At 42.7% G+C, this 15709-nt stretch overlaps 1 protein-coding gene across 6 annotated transcripts in view; it reads right to left on the bottom strand.

Moving 5' to 3' along the window:
- Positions 1-15709, bottom strand: part of ttc39a (tetratricopeptide repeat domain 39A) — a 138099-nt gene that overhangs the window by 79297 nt on the left and 43093 nt on the right. For 5 of the 6 annotated variants that reach the window (XR_011887994.1, XR_011887995.1, XM_072273763.1 and 2 more), the window contains exons 4-7: positions 15440-15516; positions 13322-13389; positions 8734-8798; positions 1546-1645 (exon numbers count right to left, since the gene is read on the bottom strand). Coding sequence is in view for 4 of the 6 variants with exons in the window: in XM_072273763.1 (XP_072129864.1) it covers positions 1546-1645; positions 8734-8798; positions 13322-13389; positions 15440-15516 (310 nt within the window). In the remaining 2 variants the exon portion in view is untranslated. Of the gene's footprint in view, positions 1-1545; positions 1646-8733; positions 8799-10365; positions 10440-13321; positions 13390-15439; positions 15517-15709 lie in introns of those variants that run through there. The other variant, XM_072273764.1, reaches the window with a different exon arrangement.

The following is a 15709-nucleotide window of genomic DNA, read 5'->3' as shown; positions in this document are numbered from 1 at the left end:
CTTAGAAGTTTGCATACATTCAGCATGTCACCAAACACATTGACGAACTTCTACAGATGCACAGTCCTACCTGGTTGCATCATGACCTGACGTGGAAACACAGTGCCAGGGAATAGAAAAGTCTACAGAAAGAAGTGGATACAGCACAATCTATCACAGGCAAAACCCTCCCCACCACTGAGTCCATTTACACGTAGCATCGCCACAAGAAAGCAGCATCCATCAACAAGGACCTCCACATCCAGGCCATGCTCTCTTCTCGCGACTACTATAGGGAAGAAGGTACAGAAGCCTTAAGTCGCACACCAACAGGTTCACGAACAGTCATCAGAGTCCTGAACCGACACGGATAACTTCACTCAGCACAAATCAACCTACAGGCTCACTCTCAAGGACATTTTACAACTTGTGTTTTCAGTATCATTTTGTTTTAATTACACAATTTGTCTTTATTTGCACATTTGTTGTTTGTCACTCTTTGTTAATTTATGATTTTTCATAAATTCTGTTGCACTTCGCTATTTTCTTGTGAACGCCAGAAGGAAACGAGTCTCAGGGTAACATACAGTATAGGTATGCACTTTGCTAGGATGAAACGGGAGAAGTAGCAAATTCAGACAGGATCACAGGGACTGAGTGGCAGCACTCAGTAGGTCAGTAGGCTATTGGGAGACCCAAGATTGCCGGCAAAGGAGCTAATTTAATGTAGAGCAGATGCAAGAAGGATTATACAATCAAATTACATTGCAGGCCTCCCAGTTTGATCCCACAGTTTTAAAATCATATTGTCCCAAGAGTGCCTTCAGGACATTATGATCGAAAAGAGCTATTACATGGGGATGATGATATTCCATACAAAGACTACCACAAAGCCCCAGTCAAATTCTTCTAGTGCCATGACGTGATCCAGAAATAGTTATTGTATTTCACATAGGAAATGATGATTTTCAATAGCAGAGCTCTGAAAATAAAGTTTAATGTAATTAAATTTCTGGGCGATTTTGCACAAAAATAACATGTTTCTTGAGAAGTTTCTTTTAAAGTTGTCTTACATTATTAAAATGTCAATTGTACTTTCAACTCACAAATGAATGAGTTACATTAACCTAGAATGTGATTGCATAGAATATGCTTTAGCTCAGATTTTAATTCATATACATTATTGCAAGGATACTACACGGCACGTCTCTAGCTCCAGCCTAATGTCAATACTTCTGCATAGAGCATCACATTAGTACTTCTGCATAGAGGTTCATAGAAGCTAGTAGGATGAAATTGTTCTGTGCCAGGAGCATAAAGTAGTCAATGGAAAAGAAAACTGACTGTGGGGAGACAGTAGGTTGCGGAGATGCTACGAGCTTACTACCAGCGATGCATGAGTTCATCCTTGGGTTGATCTTGCAATCCTCACAGCCACTCTACGGCTGCAACAATAGAAGGACGTTGGGAGAAGGCAACCTATGTTTAAATATGAGATGATATGGAGGGTAGGGTAAGAGGCATGCAGGTGTTGTAATATTTAATAGAGCATTTGTCTTTACTCACTAGATTGAAAGCTCCAATTCCAAGTTGAACACCTCCTTCCAAATGGCTGTAGTTTTCTCCTTTGGTGTAACTAGATGACTGCACAATATTAAGAAGTTCCCTTTAAGTATTGAACAAAAACAATTTTTAAAAATCAAAATTATTTTAACAGAATGCATTGTAATTAAGCTCTTTTCATTGTTAAGTATATACTTAATATTTATATCTAAGCTCTTCTTGTTTAAGTTTGATGTTGAAGTTTATTCTATTAGAACGGTTCATTTACGTTATGGATATCATGATAAGCATGATTCCAACCTGGAGGGTCCTTCAGCAGAACTGAAAGGGGGACGGCCAGCTGGAGTTCCAACGAACCTGAAAGAGTGATGTCCGAGCAGACTACGTAGGGTGAACTAAAGCAGGGAGGGCAGGGTAATTGATAGTGAATATTTTCCCGTGGCTTCTCTTGAAAGTACAGCGGATTCCAGTAATTGGGATACATGGGGAACAGGACTTTTTGGCCCAATTAAGTGACTGCTGCAATTAGCTGAACTTTCACGGAAAGAGTTTAAAAAAGACCAACTACGTCAAGCTGAGTAATGAATTATGTATTTAAATGAAATACAGAACAAATTAGAACACTACCAATATTACTGAAGTACTATAAAACTGTGTATTAGTTCCTATAGTAATTGGAGGAACCTGTATAGTGAATGCTGCTGTTTCTCTTGATTGACTGTAAATAATTAAAATCAATGCAGACACTGAGTGCAGATAATGGACTGCATGAAAGTAGCATCAAAAATCACTGCTTTTTAATTCAGCATCAGTTGACCCAAATGAATAACTTAACACAAGCATACGCAACTGATGCTATTTAAAAACTATTCAGTCTAAGCACAGTATAATGTCTTAACGGCCTCACAACTGCATCCAACAGGCACTAGTTAAAAACTGTTACATATTATGAATCTTCAGTTTCATTGTAACATTCAAGTTGATTGTTGATACCTTCAAATTCTACGTAGTTCTTAACTTGTTGAAGTAATGCAATCATTTCTTTTTCATTCCCAGCCATTTCGCACATCCTAAGCCTGAATGCTTGAAGCTGCAGTAGGCAAAACAGTTCTGAATTGTCTTACTGCTAATTTCTCACCAACCATCAGTGACAAAAATCACTACTTTTTGAGCACAGCAGCTGCCCCAATAACTGATGGCTCAATTAACCAGAAGCCACTGCAATATGAAAGCTTTAGAAGCCCTGGTTATTTATCTTATTTAGTATAACTAATGGGCAAGGGTGTTTAGAGAGATCACTTTGATTATTTTTTTCTTGTACCTCTGCATCCTCCACATTTTGAATTACCTGTACTGATAACTGCAAAACAAACAATTCCCTATTAGAAGTTTGAAGAGATTTGGCATGTCAACAAATACACTCAAAAACTTCTATAGTTGTACCGTGGAGAGCATTCTGACAGGCTGCATCACTGTCTGGTATGGAGGAGCTACTGCACAGGACCGAAAGAAGCTGCAGAAGGTTGTAAATCTAGTCAGCTTCATCTTGTGTACTAGCCTACAAAGTACCCAGGATATCTTTAGGGAGCGGCATCTCAGAAAGATAGCGCCTATTATTAAGGACCTCCAGCACCCAGGGCATGCCCTTTTCTCACTGTTACCATCAGGTAGGAAATACAGAAGCCTGAAGGCACACACTCAGTGATTCAGGAACAGCTTCTTCCCCTCTGCCATCCAATTCCTAAATGGACATTGAAGCTTTGGACAGTACCTCACTTTTTAAAAAATATACAGTATTTCTGTTTTTGCCCATTTTTTAAAAAATCTATTCAATATACGTAATTGATTTACTTGTTTATTTATTATGTTGTATTTTATTTATTATTGTTTTTTTTCTCTCTCTCTCTGCTGGATTATGTATGGCATTGAACCGCTGCTGCTAAATTAACAAATTTCACGTCACACGCTGGTGATAATAAGCCTGATTTTGATTCCCTACAAGACAGGTAGAAAAGAATACATCAAAGCCAGGCTGCTGTTGAGTGATTATTTGTGATTACTAACAACCAGCATTATTGGAGGCCAGGGAACAGAATCCACTTTCCTATGGAGCAGTCATTTATAAGCAAACTGATTGGGCTCTCGTACCTCAATACAGTCTCCATGCAAACTGCCTGAAATGGAAGCAACAGAGCTCCAACGAGGAATGTTTCAAATATGGTTAGATCCATAATTAAAGAGCTAGGACAACCAGCTCCTCAAGTCAACTTCCCATTCAATTGGACACAGACATGAAAATATGTTTTCAGGTTTCTGCTTCGGGTTTGATTCGAAGAAGGAGTCTGAGAGTCTGAGTGGGAGTGCCGAGAAAGACATTTTTGAAATTTTCGTTATTTTTTTTTCTCCAACGGCGTTCTGAGAGGCGGGACTGCGCAGGCGTGTGACGTCGGGCAGTGCAGCGTGGCAGATTTAAAAGGGCAGACATCCTGCTTCGGGTTTGATTCGAAGAAGGAGTCTGAGAGTCTGAGTGGGAGTGCCGAGAAAGAAATTTTTGAAATTTTCGTTATTTTTTTTCCTCCAACGGCGTTCTGAGAGGCGGGACTGCGCAGGCATGTGACGTCGGGCAGTGCAGCGCGGCAGATTTAAAAGGAACAGAGCCTCATAGAGTGGGCAGCGTAGTTTGCGGGCTGCGGAGTGAGCCAGGAGCAGAGTGAAGATTTAAGGGCTTCGGCTCAACGGGCTTAGGCGGAAACGGGCGAGGAAGGTTTGGCATTCATTTTCTGTTGTTATTTGAGGAGAGGGGCAGTATGAGTGTGAGGGCAGTTTGCTGTTCTCGGTGTCGGATGTGGGAGGCCCTGGAGTCTCCAAGCCTCCCGGACGTCTACATCTGCGCCAAGTGCATCGAGATGCAGCTCCTAAGGGACCGCGTTATGGAACTGGAGCTGCAGCTCGATGACCTTCGTCTGGTCAGGGAGAGTGAGGAGGTGATAGAGAGGAGTTGCAGGCAGGTGGTCACGCCGGGGCCACGGGAGGCAGACAAGTGGGTCACGGTTAGGAGGGGGAAGGGGAAAAGTCAGGTAATAGGGAGTACCCCGGTGGCTGTGCCCCTTAACAACAGGTACTCCTGTTTGAGTACTGTTGGGGGGGACAGCTTACCCGGGGGAAGCGACAGTGGCCGTGCCTCTGGCACAGAGTCCGGCCCTGTAGCTCAGAAAGGTAGGGCAAGGAAGAGGAGGGCAGTTGTGATAGGGGACTCGATAGTAAGGGGGTCAGATAGGCGATTCTGTGGACGCAGTCCAGAGACCCGGATGGTAGTTTGCCTCCCTGGTGCCAGGGTCCAGGATATTTCTGATCGTGTCCAAGATATCCTGAAGTGGGAGGGTGAGGAGCCAGAGGTCGTGGTACATATAGGTACCAATGACATAGGTAGGAAAAGGGATGAGGTCCTTAAAGGAGAATATAGGGAGCTAGGAAGGGAGTTGAGAAAAAGGACCGCAAAGGTAGTAATCTCGGGATTACTGCCTGTGCCACGCGACAGTGAGAGTAGGAATGCGATGAGGTGGAGGATAAATGCGTGGGTGAGGGATTGGAGCAGGGGGCAGGGATTCAAGTTTTTGGATCATTGGGACCTCTTTTGGCGCAGGCGTGACCTGTACAAAAAGGACGGGTTGCACTTGAATCCTAGGGGGACCAATATCCTGGCAGGGAGATTAGCGGGGGCTACTGAGGTGACTTTAAACTAGAATGGTTGGGGGGTGGGAATCAAATTAAAGAGGCTAGGTGTGAGGAGGTTAGTTCACTACAGGGGGATGGGAACCAGTGCACAGAGACAGAGGGGTGTAAAGTGAGGGTAGAAACAAAAAAGTACTATGGAGAAAAGTAAAAGTGGCAGGCCGACAAATCCAGGGCAAGCATTAAAAAGGGCCACTTTTCAGCATAATTGTATAAGGGCTAAGAGAGTTGTAAAAGAGCGCCTGAAGGCTTTGTGTGTCAATGCAAGGAGCATTCGTAATAAGGTGGATGAATTGAAAGTGCAGATTGTTATTAATGATTATGATATAGTTGGGATCACAGAGACATGGCTCCAGGGTGACCAGGGATGGGAGCTCAACGTTCAGGGATATTCAATATTCAGGAGGGATAGACATGAAGGAAGGGGAGGTGGGGTGGCGTTGCTGGTTAAAGAAGAGATTAACGCAATAGAAAGGAAGGACATAAGCCGGGAAGATGTGGAATCGATATGGGTAGAGCTGCGTAACACTAAGGGGCAGAAGGCGCTGGTGGGAGTTGTGTACAGGCCACCTAACAGTAGTAGTGAGGTCGGAGATGGTATTAAACAGGAAATTAGAAATGTGTGCAATAAAGGAACAGCAGTTATAATGGGTGACTTCAATCTACATGTAGATTGGGTGAACCAAATTGGTAAAGGTGCTGAGGAAGAGGATTTCTTGGAATGTATGCGGGATGGTTTTTTGAACCAACATGTCGAGGAACCGACTAGAGAGCAGGCTATTCTGGACTGGGTTTTGAGCAATGAGGAAGGGTTCATTAGCAATCTTGTCGTGAGAGGCCCCTTGGGTAAGAGTGACCATAATATGGTGGAATTCTTCATTAAGATGGAGAGTGACATAGTTAATTCAGAAACAAAGGTTCTGAACTTAAAGAGGGGTAACTTTGAAGGTATGAGACGTGAATTAGCTAAGATAGACTGGCAAATGACACTTAAAGGATTGACGGTGGATATGCAATGGCAAGCATTTAAAGGTTGCATGGATGAACTGCAACAAATGTTCATCCCAGTTTGGCAAAAGAATAAATCAAGGAAGGTAGTGCACCCGTGGCTGACAAGAGAAATTAGGGATAGTATCAATTCCAAAGAAGAAGCGTACAAATTAGCCAGAGAAAGTGGCTCACCTGAGGACTGGGAGAAATTCAGAGTTCAGCAGAGGAGGACAAAGGGCTTAATTAGGAAGGGGAAAAAAGATTATGAGAGAAAACTGGCAGGCAACATAAAAACAGACTGTAAAAGCTTTTATAGATATGTAAAAAGGAAAAGACTGGTAAAGACAAATGTAGGTCCCCTGCAGACAGAAACAGGTGAATTGATTATGGGGAGTAAGGACATGGCAGACCAATTGAATAAGTACTTTGGTTCTGTCTTCACTAAGGAGGACATAAATAATCTTCCAGAAATAGTAGGGGACAGAAGGTCCAGTGAGATGGAGGAACTGAGCGAAATACAATTTAGTAGGGAAGTGGTGTTAGGTAAATTGAAGGGATTGAAGGCAGATAAATCCCCAGGGCCAGATGGTCTGCATCCCAGGGTGCTTAAGGAAGTAGCCCAAGAAATAGTGGATGCATTAGTGATAATTTTTCAAAACTCGTTAGATTCTGGACTAGTTCCTGAGGATTGGAGGGTGGCTAATGTAACTCCACTTTTTAAAAAAGGAGGGAGAGAGAAACCGGGGAATTATAGACCGGTTAGCCTAACGTTGGTGGTGGGGAAACTGCTGGAGTCAGTTATCAAGGATGTGGTAACAGCACATTTGGAAAGCGGTGAAATCATCGGACAAAGTCAGCATGGAATTGTGAAAGGAAAATCATGTCGGACGAATCTCAGAATTTTTTGAGGATGTAACTAGTAGAGTGGATAGGGGAGAACCAGTGGATGTAGTATATTTGGATTTTCAGAAGGCTTTTGACAAGGTCCCACACAGGAGATTAGTGTGCAAACTTAAAGCACAAGGTATTGGGGGTAAGGTATTGGTGTGGGTGGAGAGTTGGTTAGCAGACAGGAAGCAAAGAGTGGGAATAAACGGGACCTTTTCAGAATGGCAGGCGGTGACTAGCGGGGTACCGCAAGGCTCAGTGCTGGGACCCCAGTTGTTTACATTATATATTAATGACTTGGATGAGGGAATTAAATGCAGCATCTCCAAGTTTGCGGATGACACGAAGCTGGGTGGCAGTGTTAGCTGTGAGGAGGATGCTAAGAGGATGCAGGGTGACTTGGATAGGTTGGGTGAGTGGGCAAATTCATGGCAGATGCAATTTAATGTGGATAAATGTGAAGTTATCCACTTTGGTGGCAAAAATAGGAAAACAGATTATTATCTGAATGGTGGCCGATTAGGAAAAGGGGAGGTGCAACGAGACCTAGGTGTCATTATACACCAGTCATTGAAAGTGGGCACGCAGGTACAGCAGGCGGTGAAAAAGGCGAATGGTATGCTGGCATTTATAGCGAGAGGATTCGAGTACAGGAGCAGGGAGGTACTACTGCAGTTGTACAAGGCCTTGGTGAGACCACACCTGGAGTATTGTGTGCAGTTTTGGTCCCCTAATCTGAGGAAAGACATCCTTGCCATAGAGGGAGTACAGATTGATTCCTGGGATGGCAGGACTTTCATATGAAGAAAGACTGGATGAACTGGGCTTGTACTCGTTGGAATTTAGAAGATTGAGGGGGGATCTGATTGAAACGTATAAGATCCTAAAGGGATTGGACAGGCTAGATGCAGGAAGATTGTTCCCGATGTTGGGGAAGTCCAGAACGAGGGGCCACAGTTTGAGGATAGAGGGGAAGTCTTTTAGGACCGAGATTAGGAAAAACTTCTTCACACAGAGAGTGGTGAATCTGTGGAATTCTCTGCCACAGGAAACAGTTGAGGCCAGTTCATTGGCTATATTTAAGAGGGAGTTAGATATGGCCCTTGTGGCTACGGGGGTCAGGGGGTATGGAGGGAAGGCTGGGGCGGGGTTATGAGTTGGATGATCAGCCATGATCATAATAAATGGCAGTGCAGGCTCGAAGGGCCAAATGGCCTACTCCTGCACCTATTTTCTATGTTTCTATGTTGATCTCAGTTCTAGCAATTCTAAACAATTGAAAAGTTTTTAGGAGGAATAGTTCCAGGTTCCTGATAGTCTTTATGGGAAGTGTTTCGTGATTGAAGTCCTAATTGGCTTAGTTGTAATATTAAGGCTGGTGACTTCACTTCTGATTCCTGCCCACCCAGTAATGTTTCAAACTAAATCTCTCAAAAGGTGACCAATGTTGAACTGAAATTCTGAGAGTATAGCTCTTTCCCCTTTTATCATTTCAATTAGTTAATCTTGCATTATGGAACAAAATGACTAAACGCAGCAACAATTATCAGCCTTTACAGCACAGAGCTCTGTCCAACTTACTTGTACGTCTGGTAACTATTTCTTACTTTGATGCCACCTTTGATGAAGCTAATCATGTTCTCATCCTGAAATAAACACATATGTTAAAGCAAAACTGGAGTACCGTATATAGTTTTTAAAAAACACCAATCTATATGACTACTTATCTAAAAAAATGAAACTGCTTACATTTTCTTTTTGTAGACACTGAGGATGGCATTTGCTGAGCCAGCAGCAGTCAGCAGGAGTGTTAAAAAAATTTTAGGTCAAAATTTGTGGTCGGTGGCAACCACTGGGGGGAAAAAACCTCTCCAGCTTATTGATCCTCCTTAAGGAACCTTCAGAAATGCAGCAATCAGTGAGGAACTGCAGTCACATTACTTTCCCCAGCAGGTTTGGACTAGAAGTGATGGCCTAAGTAAGCTCCATCCAAAAAAGGAAAATCCTCTTTCAATACCAGTTAACCCATACCTCTTGATTTAGCTGGGATAGTCAAAAACTGCTAAACTAAAATGCATTAAATGTTTCTAAGAGATTCAGGAACACTTAAAACCTTAAAAAAAAATCAAAGCCAAAAGTTGAACTTATTTGATTGAAGCACCACCTTAGATAAATTAAGTTAAAAGCAATGTTCTTTAGTATGGAAAACAGGGCAAAATTTTTTTAAAAGCAAAAGATGATATAAAAAAGTTATTCAACCTGTTAGAACTTAAATCTTCCTGCTCTCCCCAGTTTAATAATCTACTAAATTTCAAACTGAACTGAAGTCCCTAACTCTACAAGTGTCAGATTCAAAACACTTACCAACAATGGACAAATATAATGATTTGTGGTCAACCTAAAGCAGATATTTACAGTTGTATATTAATGGTTCTCATTCCTACCATGCCACTACTTTTAGATTTGTTCTACTTCCCTAATTTAATATTTCATTTCACCAATTAGGATCCACTTTTCCCATGGCTTTTATAGCCTTAGCTCATAGTGCCGCCTTATGATGGAAATGCTGGTTGAAACTCTCTATTTCAGAATCCCTGGGACCAAGCTAGTGCTGGACCACAAAAATATACACCCAGAAATTTACCTAATCACTTCCTCGTAGCAGGAGAACTGTTCCTTCATAATAGAAGCTCATGTATGGGTTCTGAGAACTGCTCATAGCCAGAAGTTTCTGTAAATTGGAGATTGCTGTCAAGCGAGATTGCAGAAGGTGCTATAGATTAGTACAGATTTGTTAGAACTAGTTAAGCAGATCTGAACAATAAATTTAAAACATGCTGGATCACAGGAATTGCCAGACCACAGAACACCACACTAGAGAGTTCCAACCTGCATTTCTTACTGAATATCTTTTCATCCCCTTCCAATCTGTGGCATTATATTCTTTTGAGGTTTTGGTAAGGATGGAGGACAGAGATCTCTATTGACAAATTAAGTAACAATGAAACTATAAAACTTGGAGCAAATATGTAAAGGTAAAATAACCAAGGGGCAAAGCTTGTGTGCACATGTAGTATTAGTGATCGAAGTTAAATTAGTGTTACAGCTATATAGGACCCTGGTCAGACCCCACTTGGAGTACTGTGCTCAGTTCTGGTCGCCTCACTACAAGAAGAATGTGGAAACCATAGAAAGGGTGCAGAGGAAACTTACAAGGATGTTGCCTGGATTGGGGAGCATGCCTTATGAGAACAGGTTGAGTGAACTTGGCCTTTTCTCCTTGGAGCGATGGAGGATGAGAGGTGACCTGATAGAGGTGTATAAGATGATGAGAGGCATTGATCATGTGGATAGTCAGAAGCTTTTCAGGGCTGAAATGGATAGCACGAGAGGGCACAGTTTTGAGGTGCTTGGAAGTAGGTACAGAGGAGATGATGGGATGAGTTTTTTCACGCAGAGAGTGGTGAGTGTGTGGAATGGGCTGCCAGCGGCGGTGCTGGAGGCGAAAACGATGGGGTCTTTTAAGAGACTCCTGGATGGCTACATGAAGCTTAGTAAAATAGAGAGCTATGAGTAAAACCTAGGTAGTTCTAAGGTAGGGACATGTTCAGCACAGCTTCGTGGGCCGAAGGGCCCCACTAAGGAGCATCAGGCCATTGTCTCCCACACCATCACCAACTTTGTCCGCTCAGGGGATCTCCCATCCACTGCTACCAACCTTATAGTTCCCACACCCCGCACTTCCCATTTCTACCTCTTACCCAAGATCCACAAACCTGGCTGTCCAGGTTGACCCTTTGTCTCAGCTTGCTCCTGCCCCACCGAACTCATTTCTGCATACCTCAACACTGTTTTATCCCCCCTTGTTCAATCCCTTCCCACCTACATTCGTGACAGCTCTCACACTCTGAATGTTTTTGATGATTTTAAGTTCCCTGGCCCCCACCACTTTATTTTCACCATGGATGTTCAGTCCCTATATACCTCCATCCCCCACCAGGAAGGTCTCAAAGCTCTCCACTTCTTTTTGGATTCCAGACCTAACCAGTTCCCCTGTACCATCACTCTCCTCCATCTAGCGGAATTAGTCCTTACTCTTAATAATTTCTCCTTTGGCTCCTCCCACTTCCTCCAAACGAAAGGTGTAGCCATGGGCACCCATATGGGTCCCAGCTATGCCTGCCTTTTTGTTGGCTTTGTGGAACAGTCCATGTTCCAAGCCTATACTGGTACCTGTCCCCCTCTTTTCCTTCGCTACATCGACGACTGCATTGGCGCTGCTTCCTGCACGCATGCTGAGCTCGTTGACTTCATTAACTTTGCCTCCAACTTTCACCCTGCCCTCAAGTTTACCTGATCCATTTCCAACACCTCCCTCCACTTTCTTGATCTTTCTGTCTCGATTTCTGGAGACAGCTTATCCACTGATGTCTACTATAAGCCTACAGACTCTCACTGCTACCTGGACTATTCCTCTTCCCACCCTGTCTCTTGCAAAAAATGCCATCCCCTTCTCGCAATTCCTCCGTCTCCACCGCATCTGCTCTCAGGATGAGGTTTTTCATTCCAGGACGAAGAAGATGACTTTTTTTTTATATATATAAAAGAAAGAGGCTTCCCTTCCTCCACCATCAACTCTGTTCTCAAATGCATCTCTCCCATTTCACGCACATCTGCTCTCACCCAATCCTCCCGCCATCCCACTGGGAATAGGGTTCCCCTTGTCCTAACCTACCACCCCACCAGCCTCCGGGTCCAAAATATAATTCTCCGTAACTTCTGCCACCTCCAACGGGATCTCACCACCAAGCACGTCTTTCCCTGCCCCCCCTTTCTGCTTTCCACAGGGATCGCTCCCTACGCGACTCCCTTGTCCACTTGTCCCCCCCATCCCTTCCCACCAATCTCCCTCCTGGCACTTAGCCTTGTAAGCAGAACAAGTGCTACACATGCCCTTACACTTCCTCCCTCACCACCATTCAGGGCCCCAGACAGTCCTTCCAGGTGAGGCGACATTTCACCTATGAGTCAGCTGGGGTGACGTACTGCGTCCGGTGTTCCCGGTGCGGCCTTCTATATATTGGCGAGACCCGACGCAGACTGGGAGACCGTTTCGCTGAACACCTACGCTCTGTCCGCCAGAGAAAACAAGATCTCCCAGTGGCCACACATTTTAATTCCACGTCCCACTACCACTCTGATGTGTCTATCCACGGCCTCCTCTCCTGTCAAGATGAAGCCACACTCAGGTTGAAGGAACAACACTTTATATTCCATCTGGGTAGCCTCCAACCTGATGGCATGAATATTGACTTCTCTAACTTCCGCTAAGGCCCCTCCTCCCCTTCACACCCCATCCCTTATTGGTTTATTTAATATATTATTTTTTTATTATATTTTTTATTTTTCCCCCTTTTTTCTCTCTCTCTTTTTTCTCCCTCTATCCCTCTCACTATAACTCCTTGCCTGCTCTCCACCCTCCCCCCTTCTCTTTCTCCCTAGGCCTCCCGTCCCATGATCCTCTCCCTTCTCCAGCCTGATATCCCTTTTGCCAATCAACTTTCCAGCTCTTAGATCCACCCCTCCCCTCCTGTCTTCTCCTATCATTTTGGATCTCCCCCTCCCCCTCCCCCTTTCAAATCTCTTACTATCTCTTCTTTCAGTTAGTCCTGACGAAGGGTCCTGGCCCCAAATGTCGACTGTACCTCTTCGTATAGATGCTACCTGGCCTGCTGCATTCACCAGCAATTTTTGTGTATGCTGCTTGAATTTCCAGCATCTGCAGATTTCCTCGTGCCTGTATAGTGCTGTAAGTTTTCTATGTTTCTCCCCCTACTTCTTACAGAAATGCAGGCTACAATGAAGTTGTTAGAAAACAAAAGAAGATTTGGGGTCAGTTTTTTTTTTTACACAGGTGAGTTGCAATGGGCAGTGGTGCAAGGACAAATTGAAAAAATTGATGGGCAAAGAATTATGTCAGGCATTTCAGAATATTATGCTGAGAACTTCCTTTGTTCTCAAGAAGAAACAAAAGGAAACAATATCTATAGTGTAAACAAAACAATATCAGCTGAACATTTCAGCAATTACATATAATTTAATACAAAATGATTTGACAAGTAGAAGTGAAAATCTTTCATTTCCCTTCCTTAGTCCAAAATATAATTACCTGTAGGAAAGTCAAAGCAGCCCTCTGTAATAAACACTCAGCATAGCAGACTTCGGCGTGCATTTCCTCTGTGTAGAGATCAAAACACTCCACATAAGCTTTCAGCACTAAAACATTGCAATTAAGCACCATTATTGCATTCTTTGATGAACATCCAGTCCTCAATTCCACTCACATCAACATTCAGGAATTAATCAAGATTTTAATCAAACAAACTCAAATATGTAAGAACCATTCAGTAACTAATTTTTGCTATAATGCTCTTGATAATTAGCTTCCACATTGCTTCAACACCCTGCTTAGCTGTTCAACATCCTCTAAGTTTATCACCTTCTGAGGACTGTTCTCTCCTCCAAGACTGACATCTTCATCATCCCCAAATGTAGTCATTATACCACCATCAGCATGCTTTCAATGATCAAGGATTGAACGCCAGCATCCCTTCCCTGAACTTCTCGACTGTCCTTGCTCCTTTCTCCAGTAAAACACTCCTTCAAATCTCTCTCATTAGCTCGGTTGTTGGACAATGCAGCAATCATACTTTTGGACACTATGGGTTAGAGGGGCAAAATGCACATTTGCCTTCATTTGTATTAGATACTCATTCCTTTAAAAATGCTGGTAGTGATTTGAGGAATGTCTGCTGGTTTGTCTCACTGGCATTTCCTGTCGGTGTAGGAATTTATGCATATCGGATATAAAACAGGTGTATGCTTTCAATCAGATTGGTATTTTGCTGCAGCTTTTTAAAAGACAGCCCCTAGAACTGTGCCAAAACTCCAAAGGGGTAAGAGAACAATATTTTACTCATTACTATCATATTCAGTCACTAAACTCCAAACCTACACTGACATAAAGCTTATGTTTGTGTGAGCGTGATGATGCTTACAGACAGTGGCAGGAATCACTGAATTTACAGTCAACTCTCTGTTGCATTACCGTGCTGCCCCTCGCGTGAGAAGTATGGCTCATGAGGGGCATTGCATTGATTTTGTTCAACTTTATAACTTGAGTAGGGTCTCAAAAAAAGATTTTGTTCAATTTTTCAGATACTACTAAAGTGCAAAATACTGCCAAACTTTGAAGAACAATTAGGAGCTCCTCAGAAGTATTTATAAAATGATGGAATGGGTAATTTAGTTTCAACCTCAATTAATGTAAATACTTAGAATAGGAAAATAAAACATGGAATGATCTGGAAAGCTGGGGACTTGTAGTTCAGTTTTACAAGATGTTAAAATTAGCAGCATTAGAAGACAGAACTCATCATTAATGTTCATAATTTAATAATGAGTTTACAGGGAGAGGAGATATAATAAGTAGGTTTAGATATATCACTAATTAGACGTGTGATCTTAGTAAAACTACAGCCAGAGTTTGTTTTGTAATATGTGCCCTGTGCCAATAAGTACAAAACAGAATTACTAGGTGACCATGGCAAAAGGAAATATAAGAAACAGTGAGTTTAATTAGAGCAGAGGAGATTACAGAATCATCAGTGAAAATATTCAAACTTGTGCAAGGAGCTGTAGGAACTATTTCCAGTGACTGAGATTCTGAATTGAGGAGAAACAGAAACAAGATTAAATGTAACAGTTAGGATGGGGGCCAGGGAAGTTTATCTAATACACAAAGGGATTTATGAAATTTGTAGGCACTGCCAGAGTTAATGATTAAAGCAAGGACCACGGACCAGAGCAGAATGAAATGAAAAGGAAACAATAGGTCAACAGAGCATGTCAAGCAGTACCTGGAGGGGAATAAGCAGTCAACATTTTGGGCCAGGTCCTGACGAAGGTTCTGAGCCCAAAATGCCAGCTGTTTATTCCCCTCCATGGATGCTGCCCGACTCGCTGTGTTCCTCCAGCTTTGTGTGTGTGTTGCTCTGGATTTCCAGCATCTGCAGAATCACACTAGGTGAAGACCATTTCTCCTTTAAGAGAAGATACTCCCTAACAGGATACAGGGGAAAATGCTATAATCAGGTCCTGTCTTTCTCCTTCAGATGACAAAAATGACAGAACCATAGAAATGGGGAACAGGGTAAAATTAATGAAAACTTGTGTGAGACATTACTGGCAGAGGATGAAATCTTAAATTATAATACTCTCGACAAACCTTCAGTGAAATGCTCTGCAGATTGCCTGTTCATCAAGTTGTTGATTGAGTCTGCCACAGTGTTTTTTTTCCTAAACCTAGTAGAATGAAAGGAAAAATAACCCAGGTTACTGCCCCATGAAAAAGATGATAACATTAATTTTAATGATCCTTTCACCCATCGTTTTAAAGGCAATAATTTTTGCCAGTTTACAGTTCCAAATTCTTGGCAGAATGTTAAGTTTGAAAGCCAAAGTATACTTATACATAACTTGACACACCATATACAAA

This window comes from Mobula birostris, chromosome 12 (assembly GCF_030028105.1).
Source record: "Mobula birostris isolate sMobBir1 chromosome 12, sMobBir1.hap1, whole genome shotgun sequence".
In the NCBI taxonomy this organism is placed as follows: Eukaryota; Metazoa; Chordata; class Chondrichthyes; order Myliobatiformes; family Myliobatidae; genus Mobula; species Mobula birostris.
The sequence above is the reverse complement of the archived record's forward strand: the minus strand, read 5'-3'. Positions and strand labels throughout refer to the sequence as shown.